At 38.2% G+C, this 22,411-nt stretch overlaps 1 protein-coding gene across 1 annotated transcript in view; it reads right to left on the bottom strand.

Annotated features, from left to right (window-relative positions):
• The window catches only part of kirrel3a (kirre like nephrin family adhesion molecule 3a), a 136,568-nt gene that overhangs the window by 34,393 nt on the left and 79,764 nt on the right, over positions 1–22,411 (bottom strand). Inside the window, exons 2-5 of the mRNA XM_082157840.1 lie at positions 22,054–22,203; positions 16,954–17,103; positions 6,933–7,090; positions 3,692–3,842 (exon numbers count right to left, since the gene is read on the bottom strand). Of these exons, the coding sequence (XP_082013966.1) occupies positions 3,692–3,842; positions 6,933–7,090; positions 16,954–17,103; positions 22,054–22,203 (609 nt within the window). The remainder of the gene's footprint in view (positions 1–3,691; positions 3,843–6,932; positions 7,091–16,953; positions 17,104–22,053; positions 22,204–22,411) is intronic.

Raw genomic sequence — 22,411 nt, 5'->3', positions numbered from 1 at the left:
GGTGCTAATTCTTAAACGAACCGCTACGCAGAGGCCCACAAGCTAACGGCGCCGAAGAGCTTCGCGCCACGTTCAAGCAAAGGGTCAGATGAGATGGCGTTATCGGTGGCACTCGCTGTGAAGAATATTAGCCGCCTTTACAATAAAGCCAAATCTCCTTTGAGTCGTAAGAGGGAGAAAATCCAAAAGGGGCAAAAGTGAAGTGTGCACGCAGATTGATGTGGGCTACGAGCTTTGAGAATCTTTCATGAAATATGAAACGTGTTGTTTAATGGGGAAGTTTTAATTACTATATGTGGTTCAGAGGCACTGATGACCTTTAAAATGAGAACATGTGAATGAAAGGAGGAGTGTTGGAGATGTGAATGTCAACACGTTGCAGATTAATTTGTGTATCTAGCCAATGAAGATTGGTTGAGTCCAGAGATCCTTATCGAAATTGTGCTGTGCGAAGAGGAACCACCAAGAAACTTTCCATTACTCGCCATCATCAAGTCTTTTTTTTAAATGTCCGCTTCCATGGAAATAATCAATGGCATCTAGAATGGAAGTCTAGGAGGGTGTCAGACTAATTAAAAAGTAGCACCCATATCAATGAAGAGCGATACGAACCCTTAACTTTGGCACACTGGAAGACCATCTGCTCAGGGCCGAACTGATTAAACAAATGCACATATATCCCTGCTGAACAGACCGACTAAAACCACTATGAATTTCCAAAAAGGACCCAGTTGGTTTATTCTGGTTTAATGCTGGTACAGCTGGTGTCATAAAGAGTTCGGTCTGCACGTTCAGTCCACCTAAAACCTGAGAACATTTCTGTTAACTGAAACAACTTTTAACTTTTCAGTGAATGGTAAGATATCCTGCAAAATTACTATTATGTACATTGTCTGAACTACATTACTACACATTAATGTGCTTTAAATTACATGTATTCATTTATATAGAATATAACAAAATCTATAGATTGTGATTCATTTTAATTAATAATTACACATATTTTATCAAGGATGCAATACATATATTTTCCAAAATGTTTCTTGAGCACCAAATAAAATCAAACTATATATATATATATATATTCTTCAATATTAATAAATACATGTTTTTATACACTGTAAAACATTTCTAACCCACCCCAATTCAAAAATTTCAAGTGACCGATAACATCTAAATTTTTCAATTGGCCCAAGTGAAATTCATGTTGCAATAGTCTGTTAACATTGGCTCAATGAGAAATAATACGTCAGACTAAATGAAAAATTTAGATGTTATCGGTCACTTGAAATTTTTGACTTGGGGATGTAATTTTTTTTTACAGTGTAGATATTATATATTATTATATGATTAAATATTTTATATGATTATTACATATTAATAAATAGCTGGCCCCTGGGATCCAATATGGGCAGCATTCTATGGGGGACCTACTGTAAATCTTCATGACATCAGCATAGAAGTACAAAAGGGTTTTGTGGACCCATGATCCAGATCATTGTTGGTCAGAAGGAGAGCCCAAGTGGTCGTAGTGCAATTGTTGTGTTTCACAGGAGGGTCAGGACAGATGAAGCTGGTTCTGCAGGAGCCCTGATAAATAGGCCAGTGCTTTCACAGCCAAGAGCTTATAAATGATTACGAGCAAATGTGTCCTGTCTAATATGAAGAGAAGGGCCAGAGTATCTCAGTAATAAGTGAAAAGCAACACGCTTATTTAGGTCACCAGTGACTCATGTACCCACTGATAGCTCTGTTTATTAGCGGTACACTTTAGGCGGAACACAAAACTTCAGATGAAATGAAATCTAAACATTCTCCCATTACTCTGATGAACTCTTGGAACTCTGTCACGTTGCCGTATTTGATCAGACCCGCCGGTTTTATAACTGTTGTTTTTGGGCAATTACCTACAGAGAAGGATAAATGGAAAAAACAGCATGTGACATATAATGAAAATGTTTTCGGTAAATAATCTCCGGGAATAGTGGAAAACATTTTGTGAGCTCTTCAAACTGCCAGGTCTGCCAAAAAACACATTTCCATTATGGCACCTTATTTAACAGCTGCCTTTTCTGAATATTGAAGACATGAAGCATCAGGAAAACGCCCCTGATGCCGGTTCGAGGTCCCTGTGGGCAGCCGTGGCCCAAAGGTTCTAGCACCTCTCTGCTCTCAGTCATCACTTATTTACCCAGCACATGTTCTTTCAGTGTGTGGCCTACAGCGGGGTCTCTGCTTCACTGAACTGCTTCCTCGTGTTAGACCTGGCACATCTCAAACGACAGAGCGCACAGGCGCAGGTTAGACACGGTGTAATTATTACGATTAAGCTGGCTAAGGGGAAGTTCAAGTGAGCCACCCTGAATCGTAAGCTAAATGAATCTTGACAGTAGCAGTTTGTGGCAATTTCATTGACTTACACATAAACTATACTAGTCAAAAGCTTGGAATAATTAAGTTGAATTTTACGGAATAGTTCACAACAAAATGAAAATTCTGTAATCATTTATCATTTATTCTGTCATCATTTATTCAAAATTCTGTCATCATTTATTCACCTTCAAGTTGTTTCAAACCTTTAAGAATTTCTGTCTTCTGCTGAACACAGAAGAAGATATTTTGAAGAATGTCAGTAATATTTTTTCCATATAATTTTTTTCCAACTAACATTCTTCAAAATATCTTCCTTTGTGTTAGGAAAGTAGATATAATCTCAAACCTGGCTGGTTTGACTTCCTCCAATCGTGATTCATTAAACAAAGCATTACATTGGCTCTCACAGTAGCAACATCATGGAAACTGACCAATCAGGGGCGTCTGTGCAATTCAGGGTGGAAAGAGGCTTACAGTAAAACTCTTCTATTGTTTTGCATGACAAAATGATTTGGGCCGAGTCCGGAGAAAAAAAAAAAAAAAAAGATTTTGAGCTCCATTGTGATGAGGCGCATTCCTTCTGGGTAAAAAAAAAACTGACTTTAGGGATGTGAAGAAAGGAGCTGTCAGAACTTGTGGATCTTTCAATATGATATATTTTCTGCTTTATTAGTCAGAGTTAATATCTTTCAACACTCGAGAGAGCTGAAAGAACGGCTTTGTTCCCTATGCATACATTGTCAGAAATATTTCATCAAATGCTAATCTTTCGCGCTGAATTAGTTAAGGCCTTTCATTTTAGCGCTTTCAGATACACTTTTGACAGCGGAGCTTATGGCTGCTATAAATAAAAAATAAGCAAAATGCCCATATACACAAGCAGGATCTGGTCTTGCTCAATTCTTCCGATGTTTAAAAAGCTAATAATTAGCATTTATGTCTACAATAACCGGCTTAAAGCTTTGCAACATCCCTCTATGCTGCCTGCAGAGAAACTGTCACTTTTACAATTTCTTCTCCAAAATAAAAAACAAGGAGAAACAAAAATTGTGTCAAGTCTTGTGTGTCTGTGGAGCGAAGTACGACATGTGCACAGACATCAGATCGCATGCATACACAACGGCTGTTTGGATAAAGAAAATAGGACAGCACATAGCGGATTTTCACATGTGAATAATTTATCCACCCAGACAGGAAAACACAAGAAGCCCTCAGAACAGAATGCTGGTCGCAGGATTTGGAAGGGGAATGTGAGCTCGAGCCTGTCTGCCGCTAATTATGTTTGAACAGAAGCGCAGCCGGTGGAAGATTCACTCACGTTGGATGTCGATGGTGACCGTGGCCTCTTTGCCGTTGGGCGCCGCTTTGTTGGAGGCACGGCAGGTGATCCGCTGTCCGCTCTCGATGTTCGAGGCGGAGACGTGGAGCGTGCTCACCGTGCTTTCTCTTCTGCCATCTCGCAACAGCGTCTGCATGAAAACACAAACACTGTGAGCACTAAAGTATCACAGCACTTCGCAGATGGTCAACGACACTTCATACGTGCACAGTCGAAAAGAAAAAAGTATGAGCCAAACAACTCAAGATGGTCTGTATTTATGCTTCCTCTTGAGTGTAGGTCAAAGACAGACTTCCAAACTTGCAATCAGCTCCTCTCTGTTGGAGGTCTCTGAACAAACCATCTACCAAACAACCCTTGAGTCTCGAGCACCAAATCAGCATGTGTTTAAAGGCCTAAATGTGCAGATACAGCATTTTCGAAATGAACGCTTTTCTATCAGACTAGCTTTGTGCTGAAATCTGTATCAAGAGTTTTACACAGGAATCTTTCATTGGCGTAGAGGTTACACACTTCATATGTCAGTCACAAAGCAGCTTATTCACGGCGATATTACCTGCACTTTTGCGCTCTGGTATTCAAGCTATTATAGAGGAACCGTGTTTATTGAGGAAAGATTATTAAAAAATTGGTACAGATATTTGAAGGATATTGACTTCATCTAAAACACCCCTCTGCCTTGCAGCTACAAGAGATTCTCTCTGAGAATTAATCAAATAACCCAATAAAGAGTGGAGCTCGATTCCTGGAGAAATATGAAAAATTCTAATCTCTTGTGCGTTTATCATCTGACATTTTTCTAAAAGGTAATTGTGTTATGATGAGACGAGGCTCTCCAGTCATTAGACTCTCAGTGTGTTCAGTTATAAATCAAAGTTTTAGACCAAAATCAAGTTAAACCCATAAATCCAACATACTGACATTTGAATATTTCTCTGAATCTTGAGAGATGAGACAAAGCATTCTCAGATGTTTACCTGCCATCAGTTGCGAAAACAGCAACATTCCCACTATGATACTTGTCAGAGATGATCACTACAGTGATCTTTACACAAATGCAACATTTCAACTACTGTTCCTTTTATCAGTATTATAAAATGACATTATCACTCACTACCCTCCTCCCAGAAACACCTGTCCTCATAAATCATTTCAAACTATATACAATATTATATCAAATGTATAACTTATGAAAAATAGAAACATGGATATATATCCATAAAAGATGTATAAGACATCTCCACTTATTTGATGTTTCTATTAGCAGCAACCAAAATAACAAAACAGCAACTGCACAAGCACTGTATGAGTGTGTGATTAAATGCATTATGGTTATTTTGTCAATGTTGTTGATTTTCTGTCTGACTGTGGTGACAATTCAATAGATGAAGCTGAAAATCAGTGTGAAACCATCCTGTAATCTCAATTCATCCTTAATCATGTTGACACACTGAGTTGCATCAAGGAAAAACACACATTTACTGTGAAAACGGAAGAAGCGGGAGGTTGAACCAGCACCTCTGAACATGTTTAACAGATTAATCCAAAATAATTCCTCGGTACATTTCTCTGTTCCGTTATGCAGGCTGTTTTGTCCCAGCACTCAAGAATCAGTGGTTTACAAGATTCCTGTTTTCATAAAAAAAATTAAAAAACGATTTGTCTCTCATCTAATATCCAGTTTACACTGAAATGACTTTCGAGACGTGAATAGCTTTGTTTTTATCCGTCTCATGGAGGTACTTGATACTTTCAGAGGCATTTAAAAGAGTCTCCCAAGTGTAGAACAGATTTGAAAGCTGTACTTCTGTAGGAAAAAAAAAAAGGTAACCTGTCTAGCTTGCTTGTGTCTAAATTAGGCCTGGTTAATTAATGAAGGGACTCTCTCTGGTGGGTGCTGAGGGGTTCGGCTTACTCAAAATGAGCAGATTACGCTCTCCAATCATAGTATGAGCGGCCCTTTAAACACATTTCCTTCTCTCTCAATTTCCTCCCTAAAGCCGACCAACTGAGCAAATTGCTGAGGAACACATTCATAATGGAGTGCTGGAATGTCTTTCCATTATGACATATTTAAAGCACTGCATTACAGCTTCACTTTGCCCCAAGGATTAAATTAAAAATTAGTCCTCACTTGTCATTCATTTGACAGAGCTGAGAGTTTCGAGGACACGCAGTCAGGCGAAGTGCAGGATTTCATAAGAGACTCTTTTTTTTTTTGACACGTGATATTGAAAATATCAATTGTAGGCAAAAAAGTACTGTCAGACACAGGCTGTCTCAAAAACCTATAGCAGGCTGTTCACCTATACAGCATGTTTGTGTGTCGTAGAAGTGCTTGAGCATTCAAAATGAATGCATGTACATTTAAACTGAACCAAAACATTCAAGCCATCACATTCAAGACTGAATTTCACTTTGAAATGAAACACTCAAGACAGCATTCTTGGGTATCATAGAAGTACTTGAACATTCAAAATGGATAAAAATGTTGAATGTCCAAATGTTTCAATGGTAAAATCTCTCTAAAAGTAACATTTGAGTGTTTTTGGCAATTATATAAGTGATCAAATGCTTGAATTGAATTCATTTAATTTGATAATTCAGTTTAAAATGAAACACCCGATACAGTGTACCTGATATGACAGGGTGTTTTTGGGCGTCATATGCATGTTTGATTTGAATCAAACATTTTTGGGGGGGCGTCACAGGAGTGTTTGAATGCATCTTGTGATTGTTTGAAATGATTCAAAAACATTTAAAACAGCTAGTTTTGAAAAAAGTGCACATTTGAACTGAATCAAAAAGTTTGAGAGCTTTTTTGGGGCATCACAGGAGCATTTGAATGTTCAAAGATAAAAAAATGTGCCCATTATATGCAAATTTGATCATTCAATTTGAAATGAAACATTCAAAACAGTGTTTTGGGGTATCACGTTTGAACTGAATCAAAATCTTTGAAACGGCATTTTTGGGAATCAGATGCACTTTTAAACGGAGTCAAAAAATTTCACAACACAAAATGTTTGGCCATAATAGGTGAATTTGAACATTCAATTTGAAATTTAACAGATTTTCGAACATTAGGTGCATTCAATCGAAAATTTGAACACATATATGATGCCTAAAAATGATTTTGAAACAAAGGCCATGGTTCCATCATGTTTCTGTATTGAGTTTTGTTGATACAAAAACTGCCAGCAGCAGGGACCTGCCGTACCTTGGTGTACGCCGCACCGTTCAGGACCTCTCCGTTACGGATCCAGATGATGGAGGCGGCCGGTTTGGCATTGTCAGCATGGCAGGTGAGGTTTAGCGAGTCCCCTGCACGCAAGCTCACCACAGGTGCTCCGATTATCACAGGGTCATCAGGAGGAACTGGGGGAAAAAAATCAGAGGGAAGTTTATCCTCTTGTATCACAAACAATGGCACATGGCAAAAGAGAGAAAGAGAAAAATGGAAGGATGAGTCAAAAAACAGTTTGTGAATAGCACTGATTGCAGTTCTCTTTTTAAGCAGCACTGATCAGCCTGCTTCTCACTCAGATTCAGGTAAATTATTGATTGGGCACTCAGCTCATTAGAGAGCATATCTAGGGCAAGTCTAAATCAAAGGCAACAAGCAGCTGCTACATCCTGAGTGCTCCAGAGAGACAGCGATAGAGAGAGAGAGGGCAGTAAGACGTGAGAAGAGGAGGGACTATTTGAAGATGCCAGAACGGGCCGGCTAGGGGGTGGTTGTTGTTGGGGAAGGTCCCAGAGATGCTGACTTTATTAAGAAGGAAGCTGAGACCCCATTACTCATATCTTACTGATTAGACTTCAGCCAGCTTTTACTCTCGCTGAGATTTCTGGCCAATCAGACGGCACACACAAGTTTGAGCAACTGGGTACCTCAAGGCGCCATGGTAACAGCGAAGTTTAGGGTGCAAAGGGGACGTTCTGACCATGTTTCTCCTCTAAAGGGAAGTCTCTGAACGGTTATATGGAGGACGTTGGACATCTTCCCTTCAGATTTCTCTGTGTAGCATATAAGACCGTGGAGATTTGTCCCTCGCGCTACACGACGATCTCAGAGCACGGAGTCCTGTGTGATTTGTTAGCTGGTATTTCTTCCCTGGAACCAATCAAGTCTCCCTCCGGCTTGAAAAATCATACGGTTCTCAGAAATAAATAGTTTTCCCCTTCTGCCTCTGTGTATAAAGGCCACAGCCACAACTAGTTGTCAGTGCAGTTTGGAGAAGGAGATTAGAGAAAGAGAGATATAAAGAATGAGGAAAAACGAAAAGTAGGAAACTGATTAGGTCAGTCATGACAGAAAAGTCATTCTGTTGTGTTCAGCCACACAGCAGCTCAAATATTATGAATACAAATTACTATAATTACAAATTATTTATATTTATATGATTTATATATATTTTGTATATATACAAATTATGTAGACATTTATATACAGTACATAATAAATATACATTTCAGTTTAAAATGTTTTATTAAAGAAATGTTTTCTGTTTTTAGTCAGCAAGGATGCATTGAATTGACAAAAAATATATTTTTGTAATGTTACAAATAAAAAATGTCTATTTCAAATAAATGCTGTTCCTTCTAACTTCTAACTTTTAATTAACTATTAATTAAACAATCCTGTATGTATCATGGTTTTCACAAAAATATTAAGCAGCAAAGCTATTTTGAACATTCACAATAATATTAGAATGATTTCTGAAGGATCATGTGACTGAAGACTGGAGTAATGATGCTAAAAATTCAATTTACCATTACAGGAATAAATTACATTTTAAATGAAAAAAGTTATTTTAAACTTTAATATTATTCCACAAAATTACTGTTTATGCTGTATTTTTTTCATCAAATAAATACAGCCTTTATTTGATTTATTATGAGCATAAGAGGCTACTTTCAAAAACATATATTTTTTAAATCCTTACCGACCCCAAACTTTTGAACAGTGTATATGGATGGATGATGGATGGATTACAAATATTATAGATAGATAGATGGATAGATAGATAGATATTGATTCTTCCTTAATACTAATACAGACATAGAAAACTGGAATGAAATCTCTTTGCCACATTTAAATTAGTGACAGAGAATTCAAAGTACTTCCATCCACTCAGAATCCACTCTCATTTCCAGGAGCAATTAAAGTCTGTGTCATATTCCTTTCCCCATCTGGACATCAAAGCCATCCTTAACAGCTTGTTTTAACGCCTAAGTGCTTTGCCTGTTTAGAGCAAACTCATTCGTTTTTTTTTTAACAAACATAGCTTACAATTGCATGCTGGGATTGTTTTCCGGGACTGATAGACCAGAGGCTAAGTGTATGCAAATGAGCACAACAGTTAAGTCAATCAGTCTGTCTGCTCAAGTTTCAGTTATTGATGGGGTTGAATTAGAGAGCGAGAGAGAGACTTCCTAAGCTGGCACTGCAGTCCAACATTCAAGTCCTAGAATTCCAGAAAGCTAAGTGCCAATATATTACGGTGTGAATTCACACACTGGCATTTCCAAGTAGCTTTGGATAGCATCACATGACTCTCAATGTGGCATGGATCCCAGATGGTCCATGCTCTCCGTTTGAGTGCCAAAAACTGGCATGACCATGTTAAACCTTCTTGTGACCGCCATGTTTGCAAATATGCCCTGGTGCGACGCTTCCAAAGCTAAAGCCTTAACGCGAACAACCATCTTCTTTGTGTTGAGCAGGTCAACACGATGGATTAATCATACAGCCGTAATTGTTGTTCAGACTGGGGAGAAACTCTCATATGGAGCCTAACGAACAGCCAGGACCGAATTACTTCTGTCTCTGCCCTCTTGATACACCAGGCCCTTGAGACACCTTGAGTCATTCAGCATGTGGAAGGAGAAAAATGGAGCAATTTCATTTTGGAAACAAGAGAGAAGGGGCATTCTGGGAAATGTGACCTATTTTGTAATGTACCTGGATTTGGTCTTACATCTGGAGATGTCTCTCTCTCCCTTCTCGTTCCCTCTCTCCATCTTTCTCTCGCAGGAATTGGTAGCACGGTGGATTAATCACTTTCATCCTGAGTTTAGTTGCTGTACCACACAGCCTTTAGCAATTATCCCGTCTTCTTTTTTTTTTTTCAGTTGTATTAACTAAATATACTCAAAGAGTTTCACGATAAAGACCCTTTAAACAGAAGCAGATGTGATCTTTACACCAGTAAATACATTTCTTTGAATTAAAGCATCTGAAGTGAAATATTCTTCAGTGTTGTTTGAAACTGTGCTCATGTTGATCAGATAATGATGCGCGCTGTTTCACCTTAAAGCAGGGCTATGCAGTTTCGGGAATTCGCTGTATTCTCGCTTTTTGCTCGCAGGTTTCTCTATAGAGCTCCCCCTACAGCTTCGGAATAGATACTTGACAACACTGTCGAAAAACTCGTTGGCGACTCTCAGATACCAGAGGCTAGTAGATCAACAAAATCAAAGCAGATGGGACATTCTTTAAAACGTCTTCTTCATTAGGGTTCGAACAGCGTGAGGGAGCGCAATAATGACAGAATTTTAGCCCATTTTTTTTGCCGTAAAGCAATTTGTTACATCGCGAGACCTGATATCACACGATACTTCCTGACGCTGACGACCCACCGGCCCAAAGTTGCAAGGGTCGTTTTTCGGCTCACAGGTGCTTGGGGGGTGCGAGACGACCACCATTCAACCCGAAAAAAAGTCATATAACTATTCCAATGACTCCGAAGCTGTTCGTTTAAGGTAAAAAAGTTATTTAGTTCACCTTTAAAAACTTTTGAAAGTTCCTGCTGAAGGCCAGTTTTTTAGAAAAGGGGGCACTTAGACTCGAATGAACTGTAGGAAATCCAATTAAAATCGAATAAAGAATGTGAAATAACATTTAAAAAAGTTAACACAAGGGCAGTAAATGTTAAATCAACAACCAAAAAATTACAGTGGGGTACAGGGATAATGTTGACTAAACTGCACAATAGCCAAACAGCCTTGCAGCACTCAACTGTCTGTCTGTTTTAATAGAAATCATTGTCTTACATCCTTCCGTCAGCTTATCAATGCGAGAACATCCAACCGACCGACCTTGTGCCTGTTTTTCAATTGCAATCAGTTTGCTCTGTTTAAAGGAAACAGCCTCAAGTGAGACTTTTCAGATACACAGTTGTTCACAAATATCTGTGAAGAAAACAAAATGTTGTATTGCAGGTCTCTGTAGATGCAGATTTATTTCTAACTAGATTTTCTTAATTTCAGTTAACACTAATACTGTCATTTCACACATTAATTGTCATTTCTTAATTATTATACAAAGTCAGACAGCCATGTATTGAGCTAAATCTATTGAGGCGATGAATTTTTAAGTTCAGTTAAGCTTTAGGTTCAGCGTGTTTTCTCTTTGCTTATGACATGAATAGTGAGTATAAATAAATAAATAGATGTCAGCTTGATGAGCTTTAACTACAGGGTGCCATTATTGACACAAGTGCTGAATTGAGAGCGAACGATTTATCCCACTCCTTCTGCTCGAGGTCTCTTTAAAGCATCTTTGGGAGGGAAGGCATGTCACATGTCACCTGATGCTCAGAAACAGGAGTAATCTTGGGTGGACAACCCCCCCCCCCAAAAAACAACAACACAGTAGCATGTACAGATATGACATGCATGGACAAGTAGCCCACACAGAGAGCCCTTTGGCCTGAACAGGCCAGTGAACAGCAGCGCTCGGCTCTAATCAGAACTCTGTGTCCCGCTTCACATGCCCTGTGGGAGCTCTACAGAACAGGAGGAGCCTGTCACAGTGCAATTTTACTTTCCTGTTACTCCCTATGATATTGCAATGTGATCTTAATTTCATTCAGATGGCATTTGGATTCAGTTTAGTTGTTTAGACACTGATATGTATAATATTGATGAATGGACAGCTTTTAAAACAAATCCTTTTTGAAAATGTAACATTTTAGAGATGTAGTAAAGTTGTCCACATGTTTAATATTGCATACCCAGACTTAAAATCAAAGGGGCTTTTAGGGCAAGTCATTTCACTCGGCGGCCATCTTTGAAACGCGTCTCGGGTATGCAAGTGCAGCTCCTATCTCTTTGAATACATCAGATTCTACAAAACTGTTCGCCAAGCTTATGATTAAATTTCATATTTTAAAGCACCACTGAAATCTGACTACAACTGTCTCATAAATTTGGTTTCTAAATGCTCGAATTATGACAGAAAACAAAAATGTTCAGGCTGGTCAAGCTAATACGCATGCGCAGTGGATTTTAAAAAAAAACGTATGAATGGTAGTGAAAAGTAGTTACTGAAAAAGTTTTGGTTTCACGAATGAATCAGTGTTTTCATTCAGAGACAAAACAGGCTTTATAAATAAATCACTGATAGACTCACTCAAAAATACAATGAATATAGCTCACTCATAAAAGCAACTGATTCTTTATGAGTGAGCCAATAAATCAATGATTCACTCATAAATGCAGAGTCCTTTCTGTAATCTGTTTTAATGAACAAACTGGATAAGTGTATGATTCAATGATTCATTCACAAAGATATTCACTTCTTTAATGAATCAGTGCTTTTGAGTGAATTATTCAAATGACTCACACATAATAGAGTCACTTGTCGCCACCTACTAGCGTAATGATGTAACTTGCAGAAAGAGTCACTGCAGAATTGTCACGTAGGCCTACAGACCTTTCCATAAATTCTTTGATGGCCAATTTCATTTCATTTACCCCCCAAATCCTATTGTTACTATTGTTACCTAACATTTAGCATTTTGCAAGTTAATTTGCATATATCTCAGCTGCAAATGAAAGTTTTGCACCTATGTCACATTAGTGAGAATTTGTATTCTGCTGTGACACAGAAGCATGCAATACCTGTCTGTGAATTCACATTTCTCTGAGATGCAGATGTTGCAGCATGCCTGCTTCCTATTCAACAAAGTGTGACGTTCGAATGGAGGACCAGCTGTTGCAAACTTCAATACATTTTTAAAAATGTATAACACTAACTGCACTTGCAGACTGAGGTGATAATTCTTGCATTTAAAAGCAAGAGAATTTTGTAGTGGGGGGAAAAACAGTGAACAATGGCATTTGGCTGTTATTCAGGGTGAGACCTGTATCTGTGAACTCTGCATTTTCAATTTCATCACCTCGTTGTTTGCTTTCTCTTTTCTCAATCTGGCTGCGATGTGACTTTTCGCGGCCAACGCTGGTGCTGACATTAACATGAGGAGACGGGGAGCATATTTGGTCAGATCTGGGCGAGTTAGCTTGCTGTGCAAGGGTGAGAAACCCATTTAAAAAAAAGGAAAAAGACAATAGCACATCTTTTCGCCGCCTTTCCATTCTAGTTTTCAAAGAATCAAGTGATGATCCCTGGCCGGTGTCTTATCCACGAAGAGGAGGAACAGGACAGCCTCTTTGCTTTGAAAGACTACAAGTAATTGCCGTCTCCTCTCATTAGGACTGATGTTTGTCTCCCTCTGGGACAGGTTAACGTGGCTTGTTCAACACGCTCTTAAGGCAGAGGATAACATCTTGAACAAAGCTTTAATCCACTAGCTTTTCTCCCACTACTAGTCTGAGAAGTCCACATTTAGACCTAATTAATGTGACATGACTGCAAAATTAGATTCCAAGTTAAAGATCCCATAACACCAAAATGAGAGTTTGGGCTTTTAGTCCATCTACACTACCATTCAAATAAATTGAATGTATTTGAATACAGTAAAAATACAGTTATATTTAGAAATATGAATACATTTTCTAAATATATATAATATTAAAATATAAGTGTAATAATATATTTTAAATTTAATTTATTTCTGCAATACCAAAGCTGCATATTCAGCAGCCATTACTTCAGTCTGTCACATGATCCTTCAGAAATCATTATAATATGCTGATTTGCTGCTCAAGAAACATTTCTTATTATTATCAATGTTGAAAACATATGTGCTGCTTTTTTGTAGAACTTGTGATACATTTGTTTAAAGTTTCTTTGATAAATAGAAAGTTCAAAAGAAAAGCATTTATTTTCAATCTTTTGTAACTTCTTTTGTAAAGCATTTATTTGCTGTCTTTTGTAACATAATAAAAGTTTTTACTTTCATTTTTGATAAATTTAATGCATCCTTGCTGAATAAAAGTTTTTAATTCTTACGGACCCAAAACTTTTGAACAGCATGCATATTTGTTCATGTATGCACGTATGGGATTGAATTAAAGTTTTACAAACCAAAATAAAGACGAAGAGAAAGAATGCAATAATTTACTTAATTTACAATAGCAAACAGTGTAACTGAATACAATAATTGAAGTATAGAATAATTTGCTTTACAAAAAATGTACACACAAATTTGTTCTGGTTGTGTTTTGTGAATGAAGCCTATTGAAAATGAGACTTTCTGAAAATTTTCAGTAAAAAAAAAACCTCTAAAAAACATTGGCATGAAAAAGATATAAATATTAGAAGATTTAGTGGCAAAAAGATCATTACTATAAACGACCGAGTGCTTGTGGTGTGAACAGCTCCGCTGTTTTGACACGCTATTCACTTTAAACTGTAGAAACGATAAAATGTTGCTACCGTGTCATTATGTTTCGTGGTCCGGTTGGAACCAAGCCAGGGTCCGGACCGCAGACAGCTATTTGTGGACCCCTCATAGACACAACAAGTTATTTTCAAACTTTGAAATAACCAATTAATTGTTTCTAATAACACTAGGAAAAGTAAATCGACTTTAAGAGAGCTTGACACATTGAATGAACTGTACTTTTGTTCCACATTGCCCATTTTCATTCGCATTCAATCGCGTCAAGAAGGAAAGAAAGCCTCTAATTAAGTCTGAAAGCAGCCAAATCGCACAAGCCTCTTTAACTCTGAAGACAATGAGCAGAACAAATGCTGAGAGCTTACAGAAACACTGCAGTGGCTCTTTTTAAACAATAGTGACCTTTGGAAGTGGCTCGGGTTTCTCTCCATGGTTCAGTGAGTTGCTGCGCCGCGGCTCTCGCTCTCTCTCCAGCTCCTGGGCTTGGCTTTAGGGGAATTCCTTGGATCTAATTAGCCTCAGGGGTCCTTCTTCAGCAATGTGTACCAACCCCATCTCATGTCTTATTCAGTAGCCTGGCCACCACAAAGCAAACTGGGTTACCCCACAACTCTCCTACGGATACTCAAAGTTCAAATGTCACTCCGACAGGTCAGCCGCCCTCCCGCTGCCGAGTGTGTGCTGGTGTAATTGCAAAAGCGCACGTCCGAAACAGAGACTGATTGTTCGAGAGCCTTATTGCGAAGCAGTGCCACTTGGAAGAAAATAAAAGAAAGTGTGAATATATATATATATATATATATATATATATATACATACTAGTACTAGCCACTTTGGCAGGCTACATTTTATATAATAGCCTATATACATTTTTCAACTGTAGTCAAATAATAAACTAAGTGCAATGTAGTGTTGTCAAAAATATAGATTTTTCGATACATATTGATACTGAAATATCTGAAATGCTTTCCAATACTCATTTCCCGCAGTATATAGGTGCGCTTTATCGCTTTATCGCACTCTCATCTCTCCGACAGCGAACTGACACAAAACTGACACATAATTTGCTCCGAATGAATATTGTTTGTGTTACAGGGCTTTAATTTCAGGATTTCACATATTGCACAGAATTTTACTCATTCCTGCAGACACCCAAAGTGCGTGCACATAAAGCCGCTTCTCACTATTATTGAGGGGTTTTTTTCCTCTGCTTTTTTATATACACACACATATATATATATATATATATATATATATATATATATATATATATATATATATATCTCTCTGTGAAACAACCCATTTAGGGGCCGATACTCACTGGCGCAGCATGATTTGAGACCCAGCCATATTAATGCATTGCAATGGAGCCCTGGACTTATGCCCAAACACAGTGCTTCAAAGTCGGGAAAAAGCCTCCACAGACATTTTTTCTCTGTAAGTGACAAAGACAGGTTTGAGGCTTCACAGGCGAGGGATCCAATCATGTTACAAAGACCACTCTGAATCTCATCTGTCAGGAGGGAGATAGAGAGAGTGAACGAAAGAAACGCCACGTCTGATTGTGGTCATGCGCCGTCGTCCCCCCCGGGAGGGAAGTGACAGGGGATTGACGATGACGGAGTCCCTACATGAGGTTCATTACCTCGCTCAGGAGCCGCTTGTGGTTTTGTATGCAACTTTTCAGAAGTAAGCCAGTTTGTGTGGGATTACATGTCAGGCTAATGGCTCTGCCCTGGGGAGCATGATGATTTGTCTCTGCTGCCACAGGACCAGCAAAAAATAAAAACAAATGAGCGGCCTCTCATCTATAATTAATCATTTTAATGGACCTAGAATTGCCGGCATCGTCGCTCGGCTTTAAGCGTCTAGACTCAGATTACTGGTTTAAAAAGCTGTTACTTCGAGGCCGGCGTAATGAACTTATTCCTCTGGAATATATCATAGTTTTAACAAAGGAAGGAAAGAAATCGATAATGATAATCAGGCCGAGCCAGGCTGCCCGGGAGCTAAGCTGACGCAATGCATTTGTGTCAGGGCCTCTATTGATCGCAAACATATCTAATGTGTCTTATTAAAGCTGATTAGCCCTGATTTCAGAATATCACACATTTATCTGACTCGGAGATTGACTTTGTTCTTGTCTACATTCACAGTATTGCAGAGGTGGTACTTTTTCATGCTTTCTCCTTCTCAGGGCCTCGCTTTCTTTACTCTTTTACTGCTCGAGTGCTATTCTAGTTAAAGTATGTATTGATTTGTCTGATTGTCCATCAGTTCATCCATCAATCCATCTATCCTCGCTCATAAAAAAAAAAGGTCCAATTAGAAAAGAGAACCAAAAAGTGAACAACCTAACTTGCTTGTAATTTAACATTCTATCTATCTATCTATCTATCTATCTATCTATCTATCTATCTATCTATCTATCTATCTATCTATCTATCTATCTATCTATCTATCTATCTATCTATCTATCTATCTATCTATCCATCCATCCATCCATCCATCCATCCATCCATCCATCCATCCATCCATCCATCCATCCATCCATCCATCCATCCATCCATCTATGTCTGTCTGTCTGTCTGGTCCGTCCGTCTTTCTGTCCATCTCTTTTTTTGGAAGGTTCTGGTAGGTGACACTGACCCAGAACAGTGAGCCGAGCAGGTCGAGATCTGCTAGCAGCCTGGATGGCTTGACACTCAAAGCTGCCGTCATCGTTCAATTCCGTCCTCTGGATCAGTAGGTGATATTCTCCTTTGCTGTGGTCCCCAATCACATCATAGCGTGGATAACCTGAAACACAAGGTATTAGGTTTAACATTAAACAATCAAACATAAAAAGCAATGTGAAATATCCAGTTAGAATTTTGTAGCGTTTTACTCTTTGTGCTAGTATTGTTAAATTCTATGAAAGTTGCAGGAATGGGTAAAATATCAGAATCATACAAAAAGACCAATAGTTTACTGCACGGGACGGGACTCATTCTGAGTTGGCCTTGAATGATCCCCAGTCATGTTTACTTCAGTCATGAAAAGAAAAACATTACAAAATACACTCTGTGGTATGACTGAATTAAACTTTGCAACATGAACACATAACACCTTGACTTCCGACATAGAGTGTTCACAGATCAAATTGCTACACAAAACCATTTAGTAAAAGTTGACATCTAGAAAGCAGGGTGTTTTTTATTTATTATTAAATTAATACTTTTATTCAGCAAGGATGCATTACGTAAATTGATCAAAATACATTTAAAAATGTTACCAAAAATATATTTTTTCTAATTAATGCTGTTCTTTTAATTCTTTCCTTTCACAGTTTCCACAAAAAAATAGTAAGCAGCACACCTGTTTTCAAAATTGATAAGAAATGTTTCTTGAGCAGCAAATCAGCATATTAGAATTATTTCTGAAGGATCATGTGACACTGGAGACTGGAGTAATGATGCAGAAAATTCAGCTTTGCCATCACAGGAATTTATTTTTATTTTTATATATACCAAAATATAATAAAATGTTACAGTTATTTTAAATTGCTATAATATTTTACTATATTTTCGATCTAATAAATGCAGCCTTGTTTAGCATAAGAGACTTCTTTCAAACAACGGTAGTGTGTATTATAACTCAGTCATGAAAAGAAAATGTATGTAATTTGCAGAAATGTGTATTTTCACAATATTTATTCAAAACTGCAGAAATAATAATGATATATAATATATATCTTATGCAACTTTTCTGATGATGTAAAGCTAAAAAACGTATACGTGGCCTTCCGGATAAAAAAAAAAAAATGCAACAAAAGTGTAGAATGTGGCATCTTCAATAAATGATGAATGGTGCCTTTGTAGCTTGGAAAAACTGGAACAACAAAATTGCTACATGATACTCTACTCAAGACAGATGTCTCATTTTTAGTTAATCTCCTCATATCAGCAAACAGATCGCAGCCCCGAGCACGTTTAAATCCGAACATGATCTTGTAAACAGTTATCATGGCGTGTCTCTGAAACCCTGGTGATCCTTTATATTAAAGACTGTTTGGTTGTCCTGTGCTATCTGGTAATAAGCCTGTATTAGGAATCGATAGTGTCATTACTGCCTTCAGGTTTCCTGCCACTGGATCTTCTTTTGCCTTTTATTTAAGAGCTGTTTTCATTAGGGATTATTGAGGCATACAGGCGCCTCAATAAAGCTCTGATGAATTCCCCAATATGCTTGACTGGATGGCTTCAGACAATGGCTGTCAATTAGAAGAAACAATGTGAAATGACCCTATTAAAGGTAATGAATCCCACCGAAATGGATTCGGCTTCATGTTGGATCAATAGCAGCTGTGATAGAGAGCTGGGACATGGATTTATCACAATGTGGGCATCTCACTGACACTCCAATGGATGGAAGCACGCTTGAAACTTGGCTGAAAGCAGGCAGATCAAAGCTCAGAGCGAGCATCCGCGAAAGCTGAAGGGGGAAAGATACACGGAGAGGCATCCTAATCAAGCGTTATGTTAGCTTCAGTCTCTCTGACACAAAATCTGTAACTTCTCAAGCTTTGAGGACACTCGCCCTGAAAAGATATAGATATCTATGTCATATTGATCGCAGGATGTGTCATTTCATCAGTGTGAAACTGCAGGTGATAAAACATAAGACAGATTTTATGAAAACCCGCAAACAACTTGTAAAATCCACGAATTGCTTCACGTTTGAAACAATCTGCAGATTTAGAGCTGCTCTGTACGCTGATATCCATTCATGTCGGGGCTCTAGTTCATTTTAGTTCATTTTACACTTTAGCGAGTGTGATGTTTTCGTATCCACTTTGAAGGGAGACTTTGTCCTGTTGCCACTGATGGTTAAGTATCACAGCTCTGTACTCGATTATACCACGGTACAATGATATCCAGGAGTCCCTGGACACTAATAAAAGCTTGGAGAAAGACAGACGCAGTGGAAAGGAAAGAAAAGCCCTGAGAGGATCAATTAAAGAGCTCTGTCCATGACTAAACGCTGCCTGGAGCCATGGCTAAAAATGACTAACTTCTGGAGAAACCCATGTCCGAAATGGAGATCCTTTCTTGGTAAAGTATATAGTTTAAAATCACACATCACGAGAGGGCTAAATGAGACCGCAGCTAAAGGCTCAATTTTCAGATATCAATTGCTCGTTTCTTGAAGTGCGTACATGAACGCAATCAGCAACTATTGTTAGCGATAATGACCCCTTGATCCAGCAATTATGTGTAACGTTAGCTAAACGGGATCTGATCGCTGTACTTTGAGTTAGATATGAGAATAAATCGATGAATTATGCTTCGCTAGCCAATAAATATTTCAAAGAGCTACCAAGTTCAACTTCAAGTGAGCAGAAGCAAATTTGGAAGTGACATTCAGCAAATGAAAGCTTTAGGGAATAATGTGCAATGAATTTGAATTAGACCAAAGTTTGTTTGGCATTTTGTTAATCTGGCAGTTCATTGCAAATAAAACAGTCAGTAAATGTGGCGCACTGAAGAAAGCGAGTCCGGTAATCATTTCTGATTTGTTTATGATTTACAAAGCAACCCGATTTGATTTTGCAAACCTAAGCCTAAAGATTGTCCTTGCATAAGGGAGAAGTTTTGAAAACATTTCAATCCGTTCGAAACAAATTCATTTGTAAAGCGTGTGAATGTAAAACAGCTGCACTTGCGGCACGTCTCTCTGGGGTTCTGCGGATGATGAAGTGTTTGCCTTAATTAATGATAGAAATGCAATTAATTCTCGATTGTTGCTTTGCTTTGCTCAGTCTGACAGTAATTCTGACAGGAACTTTCTGAAACAAACACCTTCACAAAAAAACAAGAAAAAGTTAGTGGGGGAAGCTTCTTGGTAATGTCAGGGGAAGCATTCACAACCTGACAGAATGGGCTGTTGTCCTTGTATTATAGTGCCTATTATTGTGCTATAGTGTTTTATAGTGCCTAACTGAAGAAAAGACCAAAAAAAATTCTGAGATATTCAGCTTCTCTGTAATGATACAGACTGATCCAGCAAAGACACGTGGCTGTTTTGCTCAGCAAATGTCTTGACTTCAGGTTTCAGTCTGTAAAACTTACACTGCAAAGCAGAGCAAAGATTACAGTTTTATTATAAAATATAATGTACATAATGTGTATGTACAAAGTACAACAATGCTGTTGATAAAAAAGTACTGGTTTTAATATATTAATATTTACATAAATATATATTTCAAATGAAAAAATATGTTTAGTCAATATTTGACAAGAAAAAGTTTGGGGTCGGTAGGATTAAAATATTTTTTTAATACTTTTATTTAGCAAGGATGCATTAAGTTGATCAATAGTGACAGCAGTAGTGTGTGTGTGTGTGTGTGTGTGTGTGTGTGTGTGTGTGTGTGTGTGTGTGTGTGTGTGTGTGTGTGTGTGTGTGTGTTCAAATAATGGCTGTTCTTTTGAACTTTCTATTTATCATAGAGTCACAGAAAAAAAATCATCACACACACACACACACACACACACACACACACACACACACACACACACACACACACACACACACACACACACACACACACACACACACACACAATTCTATAGACCTCAAGCTTTTGAACATTTACAAAAATGTTTCTTCCTCCTTAACCGATATTGCTTTCATATCAAGCTCTAAATGACTTGAGTCATCTCTTGGAAAATTTGAAAGCCAAGTTTTTCCCCTACAATGAGAGAGCATGAGATGAAAAAAGATTGTAGTATATAATTGATAAGACTTTAAAAGCCCACTGAAGTGCCTTGAAACACGCAGCATTATTCGATGTGTTGAAGAAATTTCCACTGAAACAGGAAGACAGGGCGGGACTTATTGAACCGCTCCTCCCCTTTTTTAAATAGCCAATAGCGTTTAGTTTATATCACAGCTTGGCCAGAGCCGCTGAGCTCGGTAAAGCCGCAGTTTTCTCCTAATCTCCTCCATATCGCTTTACAATATATGTGCAGAATTCAAATGGGTCTCATACGTTTTCTGGTCTGCGCATATGATCCGCTCTGTGTATCGTGTCTCTGGACCGGAGCAGACTGTGTGTGCCCCCAACTAGACTTCATTCGCCCCATTGGAAAGCATATTTACAATATCTGAATCATTCCACATCCTCTATATAGTGCACTATAGTGCCATTCACCATGTAGAAAATAGTAAATGTGTGAACAAGTGACCAAATTTAGCAGCAGCTTCAGCGTCAATTTATAATGTAGGGGACGAGATGCTCTAGAGAGCATTTGATTGGACAGAAAATCTGATGAGAAGCTGAAGTGCAGAATGATGTCATCAAAATCACTGATCCATGTTGGCGGAAGTGAGAGATTGTTGAATGCTTATGTCTTCTAAATGCAAATTTTGTCATTTTTTTGGAGCACACTAGTTTATAGATAACAGTAAGGCTAACATATTAATTCTAAAAGCCAAAAAACTTCAATTTTGATTTCATGGAGACTTTAAGTCTAGACTTTATAGCCATTGATAGGCATTGGCAGGCTACTTTATATATTTTAAATTGCAATTAAGTTATTAAGTTATTATATTAAATCCTAAATTAACTGCAATTATGTAATCAACCAATTGCACACATGTGGATGACCATCTACAGTGGCAACTGACAAATAAAGAAATAAGCCATGAGAGGTAGAGTTATTTCACCGCAGGTTAGGCTACAAAACAGACCGCAGCAAAATCTCTTACCTGACAGGTCTCGGTTGACCCCTAGAGCGAGACCGTCTTTGACCCACAGCACCATGCCATGATATCCAGTGATGGAGCACGGCAGGGTCACGGGTTGCCCGGCTACTACCACCAGGTCATGGGGCTGCTGGATAAACACAACACAGCTTCCTAAAACAGAGAGGAAAGAGAGAAAGAATGAGCAAGGGAGGTCACAATTATAAATCATCAAATACAATTTGTCAGAGCTCACTGCCCCTGCCAGAGGATTTACAAAAAAACAGCCTTTTACTTGAGGATCATTATTATGGCTCTAGTAAATCTACTCCAACCCCCCAAAACTCACTTTGAAGAGTAAATCTATAAATTTCAACTTTGT

This window comes from Leuciscus leuciscus (genome assembly GCF_965113295.1).
Source record: "Leuciscus leuciscus genome assembly, chromosome: 24".
Taxonomy (NCBI): domain Eukaryota; kingdom Metazoa; phylum Chordata; class Actinopteri; order Cypriniformes; family Leuciscidae; genus Leuciscus; species Leuciscus leuciscus.
This window is presented reverse-complemented; position numbering and strand designations above follow the sequence as displayed.